The 18,158-nt window shown below is 41.1% G+C and overlaps 1 protein-coding gene across 6 annotated transcripts in view; it reads left to right on the top strand.

Moving 5' to 3' along the window:
- The first annotated feature begins 4,359 nt into the window (after positions 1-4,359).
- slc4a5a (solute carrier family 4 member 5a) overlaps positions 4,360-18,158 on the top strand; it is a 49,516-nt gene continuing 35,717 nt past the window's right edge. For 2 of the 6 annotated variants that reach the window (XM_088624447.1, XM_088624451.1), the window contains exons 1-5: positions 4,363-4,568; positions 7,791-7,871; positions 9,131-9,334; positions 15,475-15,604; positions 17,943-18,103. In XM_088624447.1, the coding sequence (XP_088480573.1) occupies positions 7,805-7,871; positions 9,131-9,334; positions 15,475-15,604; positions 17,943-18,103 (562 nt within the window). In that variant the 5' untranslated portion in view covers positions 4,363-4,568; positions 7,791-7,804. Of the gene's footprint in view, positions 4,569-7,790; positions 7,872-9,130; positions 9,335-10,967; positions 11,241-15,474; positions 15,605-17,942; positions 18,104-18,158 lie in introns of those variants that run through there. The other 4 variants (XM_088624449.1, XM_088624448.1, XM_088624450.1 and 1 more) reach the window with 4 other exon arrangements.

Raw genomic sequence — 18,158 nt, forward strand, 5'->3', positions numbered from 1 at the left:
AGTGCTGTCTTCTAATAACATTTACAGTGCAGTCATTAACCTTATGGCTACGAATCTTGTTAGGCATCGATATATCTCGATATGATAAAATCAGCACTGTTTCTACATAGATCTGTAATTGAAGTCTGGCATCTGTATACTTGTATTTTCCTATTTACATTTTCCTCAGGCGTTTTTTTAAGCGTTTTCAAACTGGCTGTGGTCATAGTATAGCGTGATGGTGAGCCGTGCCCCCTACTCTCCCAATATCGGTCAGATCTGAGTTCAGTCACATCATGAGATACCGCTTTCTCACACTGCATTGACAGGGTCGGGCATGTCTTTTTCTTCACTGCTGCATCGCACACACGGCTGTTTACCGACATCTAGCGGTCAATTGGTAAAATGTCCGTTTTCGAGTAGGTCAATTGGCTGGTTCTCTCTTACGTTGAAAATAGTAAAACGAAAAAAAATATCCGTTTTGCTTGTGATATGTTTTCTCGCCGTTTGACAAATATCACTTTTACTTTGCATATCGTGTTCACCCATTATTCTTTAAATTTGTTTCTATGGGCTTGACAGGGAAATATGAAATTGTTGTCACTGCGTTGGACATAATAGTAATAGGACATATAGAACTATGTTTTGTCCTATTATCCCTCTGTTAGGGCTATCACAAGACATTTAAAAGTCTGATTACAAATTTAGTGTGGAAACGAAATTAAATGTGTAATTGGTATTCTGAGGCTAAAATATATTAATGTTGTTTGCTGCCTTTAGATTCAATAGCGATGTTTACAAATGCATACGACGAGTAAATAATTTAAGGACTCAGACTTGTTTTCTTATAAAGTTATTTTATTTTTAGAGCTTTGTTAACTTTAATCCTCCTTGGTAACTGACTTTTGCAATAGATACGAAATATATTTTCCCCCTAACTGCAATCACTTAAGACGCGACCACTCCGCTATGCCTTAACGAAAAGCCTAAGATTTGTTGTATAGTATATAATTTTTAGTATTCTAACGCTTCCGTTACAGTATATATATATATTGTTTTATGCTTTCGTGTATACAAGCAGTGCTAGACTGGTCTACAGGTAAAATATTTCCAGTACTTAAGGAATTACTGTAAAATGAAAATGATCTGAAGTCATCTGGGCTACGGAGAGCTATAGGCTTTGCCTTCATTAGTGTGATTTAAATTTGAAGAATATTGTTAAATGTTTCTGCTTCAACCAACATCTGTTTAAAATTCATGGTTCGGTACCTACAGGAAAAAAGAGACACCCACACACCTGCAAACTACTCGCCCAAATCTGAATTTTAGTGTGACTTTGTTTCACTCTGCCTGGCAGAGAGGAGCCCAGTGTCACCCTGACTGAGGACGAGCGCTACGAGCGCTTTGCTTTGTATTGGACAACTAGCAAGCGAATATCGCTCCCCCGCGGGACAGTGTGTGCGAACACCGGCACAGAGAGGAGGTGGGGGTAGGGGGGTTGTCATTAAATTGATCAGAGCTGGAGATACAGTAAATGAGTCTATAGTGCCTGTCATGGAAATCTGCGATGTGAGGCGACGCGTGGGTGAGCAGCAATTGGTAAACCACCAGGGACCTGTCACCAAACAGGCTCGGCAGAGGTCTGGTGAGACGGAGACGGGTGGTGTCGAAAGTTCTCATGCTACCACAGAACAAAACAGCCAGAAACACTGCGTGCTGGGCTAATCAGACATCTCCAGAGCCACAGTTTGCACAGTGGCAGAAGACAACCATCCTTGACCACGACAAGTTCTCAGAAAGATTGTGGTTGAACTTTCTGCTGTACGTCATGAGCAGGATTTTAAAATCAATCCTGGTTCCATCAGGAAGCCATGGGGTCTTTTCTTCCTTCATAACCAAGTCTAAATTTGTTTGTTCTTTATTTAATGCATTCTCTTTTGCACATTACAGAACGGCGAAGATCATAAAACTTAAGCACCGCACTGTTACCTACAGTACCTTCTGCTGGTGGGGAGCAGGCTGTAAGCTTAAATGTACAAGCAGTCTACTCAGGTACAGGGCTTTGGGAAAGAGTCTCACTTTTTGGTTTTCTCCAGGTAGTGTGCAAGAACGGACAGTTGGGAATGGGGGCAAACTATTAACTTTGGTTAGTTTAAATATTCGTGTTCCCTTTATGCTGTTATACTGGATTACAAGTAATAAGATACTGATTCACTCTTGACTTTATCTGAATTTGGTTTTCCAAATTGACTTTATCTTAATCTGGTTTTCCAAAGCACTAAAAGGAATGACTATGCCTGTGGTGACGGCATTTATTTTATTAATAGGTTCTGCGAGGGCAAGTGTGGCTTTTAAATTTTACATCAGAAGTGATGAATCTCAGTTCTTCATAGTGCATCATAATGGGGAAGAGACGTGGACCATTAGAAAGTTCAGTGTTTCTCTTGTGTGCCCATGTGATTGATTATTTGTTTGATGTGCTTCCTACTTGCCAGCAGCCATTTCACCCTGCAAATCACAACTGGCAGCCCACTGAAGCTAAGTGGGTGTGAGCCTGGTCAGTACCTGGATGGGGAGACCTCCTGGGAAAAACTAAGGTTGCTGCTGGAAGACGTGTTAGTGGGGTCAGCAGGGGGTGCTCACCCTGTGGTCTGTGTGGGTCCTAATGCCCCAGTATAGTAAAGGCGCTGTCCTTTGGATGAGATGTAAAACCTAAAAATGAGGTCCTGACTCTCTGTGGTCATTAAAATCCCAGGGTGTTTCTTGTAAAGAGTAGGGATGTTACCCCAGCCTCCTCGCCAAAATTTTCCATTGGCCCTTATCAGTCATGGTCTCCTCATAATCCCCCCTATGAATTGGCTTCATTACTCTGCTCTCCTCCCCACTGATAGCTGGTGTGTGGTGAGCGTTCTGGCGCACTATGGCTGCCGTCATATGGCTGCCGTCAGCCAGGTGGATGCTGCACACTGGTGGTGGTGGAGGGGAGTCCCCATTACCTGTAAAGCGCTTTGAGTGGAGTGTCTAGAAAAGTGCTATATAAGTGTAAGCAATTATTATTATTATTATTATTATTATTATTATTATTATTGTTGTTATTGTTATTATTACTCTTGCAGTACTGTATGTGCTTTGCTTAGTGTCCGATTTACTGCAGTCACTGTACAGACACTACAAGTTTTTATTTGTAGCTATGTGTCACGAATCTTGCCATATTAAAATGAGCACCTGCCAACACAGTCACTTTAGCTTCCTCTCATACCACCACTTAGATTGTGGTATAGAAATCCTCTGCTTGGGGCTATTCATGACACAAACACTGTTGTGTTAGTGTCTACTCCATTTTTGTGCTAAGTCTTGTGCTCTCAATATCAAAGCTTCTAATTTGTACTGTATATGTCAAGGCTTTAGGATTCTGGTCTCATTCTCCATCCAGGATTAGTATACGGTTTCCCAATACTGGTACTGGTGACTCCCTAGTAACTGCTGGTGTTCACTCTAACTGGACTTTGAGCTGCTCAATGGGGGCCTCATCTAATGATCTATAATCAACTGCATCTTTTAATTGTTTCCTGCCCCTTAAAATGTTTTCTAGTTTTTTTTCAGATTCTGAAATTAAAAGAATGAGAAGAGTCTAGTTGGTAAATTATGACAGTAGAGCATCGATTATCTAGTACCTGAGGGGGAAGAGGTCTGATATAAAAAATTATATGCATAAAGAATGGATTAGAAACATACAAATAGACTCTATCCACATGGCTAAAATACAGTATTGCAGGAAAACAGTCCTGTACATATTACTTCACCATATTTTAAACCACGTGCAACATATTACATTTAGTTCAAGTACTGTAGGTGGCTGCATGAGCATGCGTAGGCTGCAAAGGAACAACTAAAGTTTTATTCCATGCTGACAAGAGAAGAAAAGAAACACAATGTTTCAGTTGTGGAGCCTTCTTCAGGTGTGAGGAGAAGGCTCCATAGCCGAAATGTTTTGCTTCTTTTCTTCTCTTGTCAGCATGGAATAAACCTTTACTTGTTCCTTCACATATTATATTAAGTACAGTACCCATTTAATAAAACAATAGATTGTTTGTCAACACTGTATGATATATTGAATTATCACCAGATTGGCTTAATTGCTTTCATCTTAAACAAGCAGAGTGTGTAAGAGTGAAAAATAACAAATACTGCAGTACAGCTGAGGCACATCGGTTGAGCTTCACCTTGTTGGAATGCTGTCCTTAGTGTGGGAGAGCTGAATGACTTTACAGTGTGCTGTTGTCTGTCAGTCTTCCCTATCTCATTCCGTCTCATGCTGTGCACTGATGATGAGATGACCATGCCTTTTCACAGCTGCTTGATTTGGAACTCAATGCACATTACCCTGAGCATGTTCTCCCCAAAGACCTCCAGGCTGTGAACTGCCAATACCAGCAGTCCAGTGTGAGCTAGGCTCCCATAGGCTCCCACTCTCCATGTTTTGGAACACAAAGCGACTCATCATTAATACACAGTAGATCTCCATTCCGTACTGTCCAGGGTTAGTATATCTCTCTTCCACAAATTTCACAATTCTCCAACATCTACAGGTATGTTTCTTTCCTTCTTTAATTTGTCATTTTTCTTTGGGTGTTTCTTGCATGTATGTGTGTAGTTTTACTTGTGTACCTGTCTTTTCTTTATTGTTTTTATACAGTATCTCTCAAGCAAAGGTTTGATATGAATGTACAAAGCATGGGTGAAACTTCAGAAAAATAGCAACACATAAACTTGTAGCAACTTCTGTATCAGGCAGTTATAACGAAAACTCAGGATTTAAGACTGAAGATAGAAAAAAATTATAAAGTTGAAAGAGTACAAAGATTTTTCAAAGTCAGTATTTTGAGGTATGGGTGTGTTTCAGGCTTTGCAGCAAACCAAGGTCATTATGCATCTTACAGTATATGTGTCTTGAGCACTCCTGCTCATTTTGTCTTCTTGACCTTTCAGTAAGTTAGTGGGTGATTTGGCTGATTCTGTATATGATTATCGCTGGAAAGTTTGATGATTGATGGTACATTTCTTCTACTGTCTTTTTGTCTGAGCACTCTTCATATGATAAATAACACGTTATTTACAGGAAGGGTAAAGGTAATATGGAATAAACTCACCACTTGTGTTTAGTCTTTTATTTTCACTGTATGCTGTATGCTGATTAGCTTTCTTTATGTATTATAATGCAAAAAGGGGCAAAGGTTTATATGCAAAACCCCCTATCTGTGGAAAGAGTTATATGCTGATAATTACGACTGAGCAAAACATGTGGATCAAATAGATTAAATCAAAATGGAACCTTTCCTATTGACTAGTTAATTTCACACACTAATGACTTCTAAGTAGAAGCCCTTTTTTCTCGATGACGTTGTCTAGAAATTCCTTGCTCGTTGAGGAGCACTTTCATTTTTCTAAATTTAATTTTAATTTGTACATAAGTCAGCTTTACAGATAAAAATAAAAACGCCTAAAACCTTCTTTGACCAAAAAAAAAGGTGTCTCTAGGAGTCAACCTTATTTTCATGACTGAGGACAGAATAGGATGCTTATCAGTCATTCTTTATTTTCTGACCAAATTCACACCTTGCTATTCTTTTGTAGAGTTTGATCCAGCAAGAAATAATTTCCTAAAATAGACAATACATGTTTATAGTGCCTTTGCAGTGAACAAACAGGTTTATATGTTTAGAAGAGAATAATTATCACAATATGTCATTGACATGTCAACTGCATGCTTTTCTGGTTTGTTAGCATGACATTTTATTAGCAACATTTCTATAGCAACAACATCTTTATATACCAGCGATTTCACGATTTCCTTATCTCACTAATTGATGTAATGTAAATGTAGGTGGTTTGTTAAACCCCCCTATAATGTCTTACTCATGCTACAGTAGCTGAATGAGGTGCTTTACAAACTACATGATGCTTACAAAGGCAAACAGGTTTGAAAAAAGTATTTTTTTTCTGACTGTGCTGAATGTGTGTGTGAGAGTGCTGTGTGGAGATATGGAGCTCCAGTGGGCGTGTCAGAGTGAAAGTGCCTTTACTGACCATTGATCGGGCTGTCAGAGCAGATAAGCACTGGATACTCAGTGGGCATGAAGGACACAAAGTAATTTAATATCCAAATAAAGCTATCTAACAAGGAGGGATGGGAACTGTACAACACTGTCCCCCTTATGAATATTTTGGACCCAAAAAGCAAATTGCTTCTATTTTAACTACATTTTAGGGGATTTTAATTATTGTGAAAAAGGAACTAATACTGGAAATTAACTACTGTATGGAAGCAAAGAAAAACTGAAATTATGCCAACTTTTAAAAGTAATAAAGTTTTTTAAAAGCAAACAAATTCATGTTATACTGTATGTTTTTTTTTCTGAAAGAAGCAAATTAGGAATAATGCTTTGGCAGAAATAGAAACAAATATCCATGAGCTTGACTAATGTACAATTACCTAAGGTTAGTGTAGTGCAAATCAATACACTGGCCTTTCATTAATATCTCCCTGTAACTTATGGGAAAAGTCTATGACCAAGTCCCAGTGGGTCAATTAATTATGTTTTTGATTCATATTTATTATCATTTGATTAACTGTTTCCCGCCTGCAATTTTTTGCTTTGTTCATAAGACATAAGATGGATGTTTTCTATTGTCAACTGGAACAAGCACCAGTGACTATGACTATAAAGTATATGTGAACAATAATTGTTTCCCTTAATGAATGTTATTCAAGTTTGGTAGACATTTAAGTATTAAATCACTGGCTTTAATACTTATTTCAAGGTTTTTATTGTTTTTCCATGCATTGCCTTAATTAAGAGATAAAGTATTTTCTAACTAATTATTTAGACACTGAGTTTGCAAGCATGTGAAGTCCAACTACTGTTATAATTGCATAGTGCCTTTATTATCGTTCAATATGGAAAGATTCATCACCCTGCTGATTATGGAAACATTTTAAGATGAAGGCATCTTCCTGTAATTTCCTGCTATTTTACTAATTAGCACTTACTGATATCCTCTATGATCTTTGTAATAATTCATCATGTTAAATCACATTGTGATTTGCAGCACTAAGGCCTCCAGCAGAAACAGAGCTCCTGTTAGAGTAATTGAGACAGGGAGGAATGACATTGTGTGAAGTTCTTTTTTTGTCTGCAAATTCCTTGAGCCTGGAAGACAATGCTATAAATGACAAACCAAAAACTACACAAAACCGGGGTAACTGAAAACACACAAAAGTTTTGAAGATGAAGAAAATAAACAACAGATGGAAAAGACAGATCTTACAAACAGGAATGTTAAATCCTGCATCTCTATTCAGTTCTCTTCTTGAAGAGAGAAATTTATGGCTCTGTGGTTAAGGATCTGCACCTGTGACTGGAAGGTTGCCGGTTCAAATCCCGCGGCCAGCAGAGGAATCCTACTCCGTTGGGCCCCTGAGCAAGGCCCTTAACCCTAACTGCTCCAGGGGCGCCATACAATGGCAGACCCTCCGCTCTGATCCCAAGCTTCTCTCCCTGTCTGTGTGTCTGTGTCTCCATGGAGAAAAGCTGGGGTATGCGAAAAGACGAATTCCTAATGCAAGAAATTGTATAGGGCTAATAAAGAAACATTACATTAAAATTAATTAACAAGCTGGTTATACAAACAGACACTGAAATAGAGGGGAGAGGCTGGTATGGGAGCTCCATTTTGTATCCTTTATTGAAATCGTGTCACGCTGAGCCGTTGCCTCCATCAGTCTCTGACTGTTTCCCTTGTCCGCACAGCCTCCTCGACAAGGATGGATCATGATGGCCTGGTGGAAAGAGGACCTGGCAGCAGCCGTCAGCGCTACGAGGATGATGAAGGTGAGTAAGAGACAGCCTACTGTACATCCCACAGGGTGTGAGAACACTCTGGTGTGTGTCTCTGAGGTCAGGGGGCAGGGGAGGACGCTGGTGATGCTCCTGTGGAAAGCCATTAGGAACTCCTAAGTGACTCAGCCTGGAAAGATTTGCTCAGGGTGCAGATTGAGTGCTATACAGTCTAGATGTCACCATTTCGAAGCTAGATGACGTGATCAGCCACTGTAACTGGGGTTGCTCAAGTGGTAATGTGCATTTAACTGGGTACTTGGGCATCTGTGAACTGGCAGAAGTTCCATACAGGTACTGTACTGCTACTGTTATTCTTCCTCTTCACGTACTCTGTTTTTGCAATACCTGTGTTGAACCTGACACACCTGTGGAACTGACGTTCCCCCCTGACCTGATCCTTTAATCATGTCGTAGTAGTAGGGAGTAGCCGAGGACAAGGCAGTGTGCTGCTTCCTACAGTCAGCCTGTCTCTAGGGGGATGTACTATATCACAGTGAGCCTCTTGTTGGGTTTCTCTGGCCCGAGACAGGCAACAGTCACGCGCCATGTACTGTACACATACTCTTCCAGTCCCCTCCACCACCCTCCACAGCCCACAGCCCTTCCGGCTTCAGTCCCTGAACGTATCTGCCAGAATCTTATCTTATGACCAAGCTTGAAATTCATAGCTACAGCGCTCCTTTGAAGTACTGTGTGTAAAGGCTAGTTTCACCGAGCAGATTGTTCCTCTTTCCTCTTATGTCCAGCAGATGGAGCTACGCCTTGCTAATAGTATCTTTGTTTCCTGATAGTCTTTTATTGACGGATGGCAGGCTTGTGTTAGGAGGAACACCTCAGCCCTGAGAACAGAAGAAAAGTTGCGAACGAGAGGAGGCCACTCAGCCCATCTAGCACGTTAGGAAGTCATTAGTTAATTGATACTAGGCTTTCATGCAGCTGTTTCTGGAAGAAAGCCAGGCTGACTTCAATCACATGGCTGGGTAGCCTGATCTATTGTTATACATACCTCTAGGTAAAGAAGTACCTGCTGTTCTTGGCTTTAACGCACTTCTGTGTAGTCTCTGCCTGTGGTGTCTTGTTCCTGTTTTAGTGTGGAGACGTCCGCTGAGCTGACTTTTAAGGGGTTTAGAATACTTGGGTCAGGTCCCACTGTAGTCTTCTCTGTTCAAGACCGAAAAGGTTCAGTTCCTTCAGCCTGTCAGCGCAGGACTGGTCCAGCTACATGTAAACCTTTTCCTCCACCCACGCAGACCATCACTCTATCTACATCGGAGTGCCTGTGCCGCGCGGTTACCGCCGGAAGCGGCGGCGACGGAGGTCCACTTCCAGCCGTGAGAATGCAGAGGGCGAGCGGGAGAGGTGCTACGAGAGGGAGAGGCAGGAGCGCTCCGACACAGATGAGGGAGCACCGGGGCACCACGAGAACGGGGCCGCGGCGGACCTCAGCCGCACAAGTGAGTATGGCGCCATCTGCCTGTTGGGAGACCAACACTGACGTTTTGAGTGAGAAGTAGAAGACCCCAGTTTCATTACTGACAACACTGGTACTCATGTTCTGCCACCAGTGGGCTGCACCTGTGGTGCTGGTCTTCAGTCCAGCAGATCTGCTAATGATTTAATTGCATCAATATTGACTTTTCTTGTGGGTGCAGTGTCATGGTGGTGAGAGCAGCTGGTTTTCAGATCTTAGGTTCCTTTAAACCCTGGGGCATCTTCTCTGCAGGGTTTGCATCTTCTATCCATGCCCATGTGGGTTTTGTCCAAGGGCTCCAGTTTTGCCTGAAGTCCACAAACATGCTGCCCAGGGTCATTGCATCTCTGAATTGCCTCTAAATGTGTGTGTGCCCTGCAATGGACTGGCATCCTGTCCAGGGTCTATCCTGACTTGTGGACATGGTCTACTAGATTGGGTTTGTATTGGGCCAGATACTGTTTGAAAATGAGTGGATTGACTTTGTTGATATTTTTTACTGTCAAGCAAATGCATATTAGCTTTGGACATTTTTTCAATGTTTGCGGTAGGTGTCACCGCAGCAAGAAAATGCTCTATGTAATATTTAACATTATGCAATTTTGGTTTGAACTCAACTCAAACACATTTTGGTTTGAATTCAAAAACCTTAAACAATTGTCAGCCCTTGAGAAATATTGTGTTTTCTAAGGTGTCTATGAAACACTCATTTCTGCAGCACTACAGGGAAATGAGTGGGTAATAAAATAGAAGACATATCAGGAAGAACCCTTGCATCTGCAAGAAATTGTGTTCATCAGTGTTGAATATATGAAAGTCTTTAAGATTATTAAGAATAAATGCTTTTCAAATGCGCACAGTGTAAAAACACACCCCGCACACTGATAACCGAAAATATCAGAAGATATTGAGCAATATGTATCGAATGCTGCACAACAACCATTCTTCTCTGTGCATGAGGTATTGCTTTTTAATAAATGTAAAATATAAATAGTGGTGATGGATGAACTTCATAAGCAGATTAGAATGGAAACATCGCAAGTATGCATTCCACTGCTGCTCATCTTTATTAACCCTTGCTCTGCCCGGTAAACCTGACAGTTTTGTGTAGGATTCAAAAACAGCACACAGAGCTTTTCTCTAAGTATTATACAGAACTACACTAATGTGTTGTAGCCTCAACAGTTCCTTTGAGCAGAGAGATAAGTAAAAAGTTGATGGGTTCTGTTGCTCTTTCATGCTTTTGGGAAATATTTCTGAGGCTATTTAAACAGCATTTAAAAATGTTCTTTAAGTTGTTTTTCTGGGTGAAAACTGCGTTATGCTGCTGATTTATAATACAAAACAAACTAGCTCTATTGAAAGGTCCCAGACAGACTTGTCATCAGGTTAAAATCAAGTGTTCACTTCATCTGCCACTGAAGTGTAGCACCCTGTAGTGCCCTGTTTTTTTAAACAATTACTTTATTTTTATTTATTCAAAACCTCTGCCCCATGTCATGCACTGTTAATGGCTCTTCAGCCGTGATCAGTAGTGAATGCCCATGCTTGGAGTTTTCCACACTGAACACGCAGTTCTGCTCTGCTAATCCCTGCCAGGGAGCTGGGGAGGGGGATCGGGGGAGAATTCGCGCTCAGAGTTGGACCTGTGCAGGCTGGGTTAAACAAGCCCTGGATTTGCTACAGCTACAGTAGCAGCAGGACGTGAATCAGGAACTGTGAGGTGCATGCCACAGGTCCACTAATCCACTCCCCACACCCGTGGTTTGATTCACAAGCTTCACGCCAAGTCATGGACAGGGTGCAGAGCCCTGGCACTGTTCTGGGTTCCACAGATGCGCAGATCCAAGAGCAAGGAACACATGGACTGATGCTGCCCATCATGCCAGGTAAAGGAGCCAAACTGTGGATTGTCTGCATTTTGTGGGAAATTAATAGAGAGCGAGAGAGAACTATTTCTCGTGCGACGCAGCCATCAAGAACGCATGAGATCACAGAGTTGCGTCAAGTTGAAATCAAGTGTTGTGGCGAATGGCAGCAGCACAGCCCCTTTGTGCAGATTGATTTTGTTAAACAAGGGCCAGTTGCAGTTTGTGTTGTACTGTTTTTGTGTCTCTTGTTTTCTGCGTTGTTTGTATCTAGACCTTTTATGCTTAAACGAGCTGCAGGGCCCTCCACGTTTTTAAATCAGATCTGCATTTGTAAACAGAGCCGGGATTCTTTACTAACTTTGAGAATTATTCATTCTTGCTAGCAAATTCGCTTGTGGTCTGCTGCTGGAGCTCTCAAGTTTTTAGTGTTTAGTATTTGTGGTAGAATTTTTAGCAGTGCTGTGCGTACACGACAAGTTTAACATCATATTTATTTCATACATTTACTGTTTCTGGACTCTAAACATTACCTCTGTTTATATAGATGTTTCCTTGCCTAAGAGCGCCTTAATAATCCATAACTTATTATGTACTGCTTGTAATATAGTACGTAGATCATTCTCATGTGCAAGTGTAAGTAAAACTTCCTGATATTTTCAGGTATGCTGATCGATGGATTTTGTTAGTGGGATTCAGTGCTGTAAATGATGATTTCTTCTCAATCCGCAAATAAGGATAGCATTTAAAGGGAAAAACGCAATGAAACAATTGTTGTTAGTAAACCTGTTTGTAACAGGTTTAAGCCACTTAAGCTTATGTGGTAGTTGTTGGCACAGGTGCAGTCACTAAATACTTGGAATCATTGAGTCTGAGGATTTAGTGGCTGTACATTGAGCGTCAATCATCACACTTACCCTAGTATCCCTAAAGCTAGCTGCACATTCATACTCAGACTTACTGCACGACACAGTAGTGGTTCGTGAGCCAACACCTTCTTCACAGTAACAAGCACCCCGAGCCTGTTCATACTTCTTTTTCTGGAATATCAGTGAAATGGTTGAATGGAATAGACAGAGAGACTTGTCAACTTGTGAATAAAACCGCAAGACATACAGTAGGCTCTCCAAAAGCCTGGTCTGCATAGTAATCGGAAACACAGCTGGCTCACCTGGGCCTCAGTTCTAGAAGAGGTGCCCCAGTGCCTTCTGAAGGGGAAGGACACTTCAGAAAGTTTAGTGTACAGACATCCTGGACGTGGATAATCAGTGACCCTTGAGAGAAAAAGACTTCTAGAGAAACTCTCCTGTGGGTTTATGTTTGCAGAAATGAAAGCAACAGACTGTATTCTTACAGCATAAAGGCATACAGTATTTACTCATGCAAGACTCAAGCATCACTAGGGAAGTCACACTTAACAGAAGTTTCTTCTTTATTTCTGCTTATGGCTTTCACTGCAGCATGGATGGGATACTGTATAATGTCTGTTAGGAGAAAGACTTTACTAATACTATACAGTACCTTAGTAATGTCCTGCAACTCAGCAGAGAAATGTTCAAGACTGGCCTACCATTAATGCACTACACATCCACTTAGCTCAGTTTAGGGGGATTTCTGAACACCCATCTCTTTTAAAACTTGTTTAAGTCCATAATTGTATATACACCTACATAATAATAAAAACTGATTGTTTGCTGAAATAGAGCGCCTTTCTTCCCAAAAGATTCCAAAGCACCTCGCATATAGGACATGGTGAAATTGAACCATGACACTGGAGTTAACACCCCTACTCTTATAAGCAATGCTATGGGATTTCTAAAGACCCAGTACAGAAGTTGGAAGCTTTGTTTAACATTTTACCCATAGGACAGTACAGGTACCACCTACAGTGAACCTTCCGTCAACAATCTGGGACATTAATCTGGAAATACAAGTCCAAAGGAAGAAGTGTCGTCCGCACAATGACTGTCTAGCAATTTATCTAAGTATGATAATGTTTATAACCAGCTCTTAATCTCAGTAGATCTACACTGGCAAACCTTGCAGTTGATCAGTTTCTCTTCACTTAGTTTTTCATGACAGATGTCAGCATGTAGTAGCAACTGCTTTAAATTTCAATTTGATATTTGATTTCCTAGCAAATGCCAAGGTTTCTTTAAGCGATTTTCATTGCCGTTTTTGAGCAAACTTCATTTGTACATTTGTTGTAGCCCGAAGCAGGAGAACGAGGCTTGCCGAGGATTGTGATTAACTGGATTATTTTGTTCCTCACTAAAACGGAAAGACCGGCACGTGCTGATAAGCTCCAGTTCTGAGGGGGAAAAAAAGACTTCCACAGGAAATGTAGGGCAGTCTGAACCGAGATCATGACTAGCATGGCTGTCTGCGCCCTGTGTGTGATACAAATCCAAGAAAGATCCAAGATCCAAATCCAAGCCTAAAACATAGGAGTAGACTGTAGTGACACGAGAGACATGAATGACATGATTTGAAGGAATTACTTATATTTCAGTTTGAAAATTTTACTTATCTTTTCAATTTCATACAGATCCAGGATTTCAGAGTTAGATCACTGTAAAGATACTGTATTGGTAATATGGTATAGGTATGGATGCCTTACTTTTTACAGCAGTATGTTATATATATTAACTCTCAAACTGAATACTAACTAATACAGTGTTTGTGTTGATACTTACGGAGTCATACAGCTTTAAAAGGAGCAGATTTAACACATTGGTAACTATAACAAGATTGAAATACCAGGCTCAAATTAAACACACATTAGATTTAACATATTGGTTACTATAACTAGGGTAAAACACTGAGCTCAAATGGAACACACACTAACACAGTAGAATCTGTTAGTTCATTATTCTGCTTTAACAGAATAATTTGATCAGTAAACACACTGATCAAATTATGGAACAAGGTGCTGAAATTGTTCAGCATGGAATAAATCTTTACTTGTTCCTTTTCAGCCTATACATGCTGACACGGCTACCTACTTGAATTTCTGATCGAATTATGCTCTTTTGAGAAACATTATCAAGAACAGTATGTAGAAATATTGGAAATCTGACATTAGCATCAGAACTGAAGTTACCCCAGCATCTGCTCTGAGCTGAATTCTGCCTTGTTAAAGCACCCTTTTCAGAAAAAAATGACTGTTTTTTTGTATTTTAAATTAGTTTTAATAAATAACTTGGGAAACATAATATCACATCTGTCAACTTTGGAACTGCATGGCAACCTAGAGTATACAGTACCTGGTGACAAGATTTTCAACTTGCTGGAATGTCAAGCTGGTCCCAGACTGACCAATCAGAGACCAGCATTATTTTGTGCAATTGTATAATATTTATTCCACTTAATAAATTAGTATATAACCTGGTCTCACACACAGGGTTCATACTGTATACTTATGTCTTAAACGTTGAATGCTTTTAGTGGGTCAGGCTCATTAAATTAAACCCATTAAAAACTGTCCTGTGGTTTTCCAGTGTCCGCATGACGCTTTTTATAGATCTTTAGCTCCAATGGGGAGCATGCAGAGTTTGTGCCCTGAGGGCCGTGGAATTTGAGTTTCCAGTTCCTGGTCACAGGCAGAAGCAAGAGTCGCACATTGGATACCAATATTAACATCATCATGCCTCACAATCCCTGATGAACATATGCGCACACACACACAGTCTGGTCTGGATCTTTCCATGATCTCACCAGCCTTGCATTGATTTTCAGTGGTTTATTTTGAATTTGCTGATTGTGATGTGGGCTTCTTCTTCTCTTATCCTTTTTTCCCCTTATTATATTGTTACTGTCCAAGGTACAGTAGTTTCTCATGCAGTGTGCATTTATTGTTTACAGATAAGTAACGCCGATCCTGAAATAAGCTTTGAGAATTCTTTTCACTCTTTGTTTCTTCATAAAAAGGAAAAGCAGAACCCGCCGACATGTTTTAACCTGCTGTGTTAAAATATGTCACCAGCCAACCCAATATGGCATTGGTATGAATGCAAGTGATGAAGCTTTACAGCTATTCTTGTTTTAAAAGAAGAAAATAAAAAAGAAAAACTAGAAGGACAACTTTCAAAGTTGACTGCACTAATGAAAAACCTTCTCATCATATTCTGCTTATTTTCTCTTGTCCACCCCTGTGCTGTCGCAAATGTCCGGGCCTAGAGCACGCAGTGGCTGAGGAAGAGCTGTAGCCTGTGTCAGTGCATGCAGTCTGACCGTACTCGCTGTGTATTGGCAGTGTCCCCAGCGGCAGAGCGGCTCCGCTATATCCTGGGCGAAGAGGACGACGTGCCCACCCCCACCCTCTTCACTGAGATGGACACCCTGCAGCACGACGGCGAGGAGCTGGAGTGGAAGGAGTCTGCCAGGTCACTTTCTCGGAGAAAACAGGAATTCTCTCGCACGGTTTCATCCGTCTCACTTTGTACCCAGCTGTAAAATTGTGTATGCAGTCTACATCCCAGCAAAGGCTGCAGAATACATCCATCTGCCTTTTTTTGCATGATCGTGCAGAGACATACATGGAATTAAAGCCCAGTCCACATAATCTATAGTCCAGCAGGTTGTCTTGTAATCTTTACCTCCTCTGTTGCTAAACACTTGGAAAGAACACAGGCAATTGATCAACTAATTAGCTCAATTGCATAACTAAGAGAACAACCGCGATGAAAGCCAGAAACCCTTATGGCTCTTAATAACTGGCCGGTCAAGTCTCAATCGCTGCCGTCTCATGCTATGTCCAGCCAGAGATGGCCACCCTCAGGCCTCAAACCTAATTAATTGCATCACTTGTTCTTCCCGACAAAACTAGAAAACAAGAAAAGGCCCATTGACCTTCACCGAGTTAAAACATTTACACCAGTGGAGTACTGTACTTCTTTTCTGTCCAATCAGTATCATTTTTACAAAAGTATCATTGATTTCAGCCTCTGCAAATTGCCACTCCTTTGGGTGTGTCTCTGTATGTTTGAGATCGTATCTGACTTTTTGTCTTGGTGCCGTCATCTTGTTGCCTTGGAATGTGTGTTTTGCTTCTTTTTGGTCAGTTTGTCTCACTGTTTGCCTCAGTACTTCACACTTCTGTGTAGTGGGGCTACTGGTATACAGTATAATGGCTGCCCAGCATCACCCAGGTGGGTGCTGCACTTCAATAGTGAAGTGGATGACCTCCTATGTTAAACATATTGAAATCCTTCAGAGTGAATCAATGGTATTCTTACTACTGCTACTTCACACTGCGTCTCTGTTAATCTGCCTGTCTGCGCTGGCTGTCTCTGTGCACTTTTATGGCTTATTTTCAAATACTCTTTGCTTCCTCTGTCGCCTGTTTCTGTCATTCAATGTGTGTCTGAGGGTGGTTCTTCTTGTCTTTGTGTTCTCTCTCTCTCTCTCTCTCTCTCTCTCTCTCCTTCCTTAGTTTTTTCTTTATTCCCTGGTTTCTCCATGCTCCTTTGTATCCCACTTTTTTACCCTAATTTTCCCTTGCATGCCACTTTTCTCTGGGACTTCGACAGGAGTGTGTTTTGAGTCCACTGCTGGGATATGACTTGGAAGTAGAGCCTACAAAAGCAGTGGAAAAGAGGGCTGGTCCTCCTGGCTTCCCTCATGTTACAACATGCCAGTGTAATAATGCCTTTCTAATAACATCTTCAAAAGCACATCCCCTCAGTGGTAAATCCCTAACTAATGAAGCTGCAGTAGTGGCTACTGCAACGCCAATATTAACCTTGCCAAAGCCTTTGGAAGAATACAACTGTGCCTTAATATAACAGGCTAGTAAGCTCTAAGAATAAGATCCCCCCTCTCTTTTACCCCTCCTTTCTTCCTGCCACACTCTCTCACACTCACTGGCCTCTCAACTTTCACCCCTTTCACCGAATCAAACACCTTTTTCCACCTTTTGTCTCATTACCTCTGTACCCCAACTGTTTGAAATTGTAACAGTTTGCATATACAGAAATGAGGTTATAAAACTAGGATTCTTTGCCCAGGCATTAATTACCCTAGTGTTCTAGTTTTTTTAACAAAAATTAAGTTAAACACCACACTTAATAAATCACTGCTCCCATTAACATTTCAGTTAAGGAATTGAGACAGTGGAGACAAAAGTCAGAAGATACTGGGGGTCATGGGAGCAAAGATTGGGAAGCCTGTTCTTAAAAGAGAGAAGAGATGCCTGGTCCAGTTCTAGAGACAAACTAGCACTGCAGGATTTTGATCCAACCAATTTTCTCCAAAATCTTTACTGCTTTACAGTGAATTTTCAGTTCTCATAGTCTAGAAAAATATATTTTAGGTCTAAAAATGTATAACCAGGGGACTCCAAAAGGCAGCAGGTGATTAGAAAATATAAAATATTGCTTTTAATAATGTTAGTCACTGAGGTAGAGCAACATCATGGATGAAAAAGCAGATACATAAATTGGTGAACCAGTTAATACTGGAGCTTTACACAGCATCAGAAAAATCATAATTAGGTTAGGGTTTATGGTCCTTGCTTTTGTCTTATGAAAATCATAAACACAATTACACACTCTATCTAACACTCTATCTAGCACTTGAAGATCAATGCTGGTGGCTTGTGAGGAGAATGGAGCTCCTGACCTCTCTAAGAGGACCATGTGCAAGTTAGGTGCAGAGGGCAGAATTCTTCTAGAGGTCAGCAGAAGCCTGGAGCTCATGTTTGCGTGTGTGTGTGTCTCTCAGGTGGGTGAAGTTTGAGGAGAAGGTGGAAGAAGGCGGTGAGAGGTGGAGCAAGCCCCACGTGTCCACACTGTCCCTGCACAGCCTGTTTGAGCTGCGCACCTGCCTGCAGACTGGCACCATCCTGTTGGATCTTGATGGCTACTCCCTGCCACAGATCGTAGGTACGACATGCAGGAGATGCCGTGCTTACCATGTAGCAGATCAATGAATTTATTT

The sequence above is a fragment of the Lepisosteus platostomus genome, chromosome 3 (genome assembly GCF_059453375.1).
Source record: "Lepisosteus platostomus isolate fLepPlt1 chromosome 3, fLepPlt1.hap1, whole genome shotgun sequence".
In the NCBI taxonomy this organism is placed as follows: domain Eukaryota; kingdom Metazoa; phylum Chordata; class Actinopteri; order Semionotiformes; family Lepisosteidae; genus Lepisosteus; species Lepisosteus platostomus.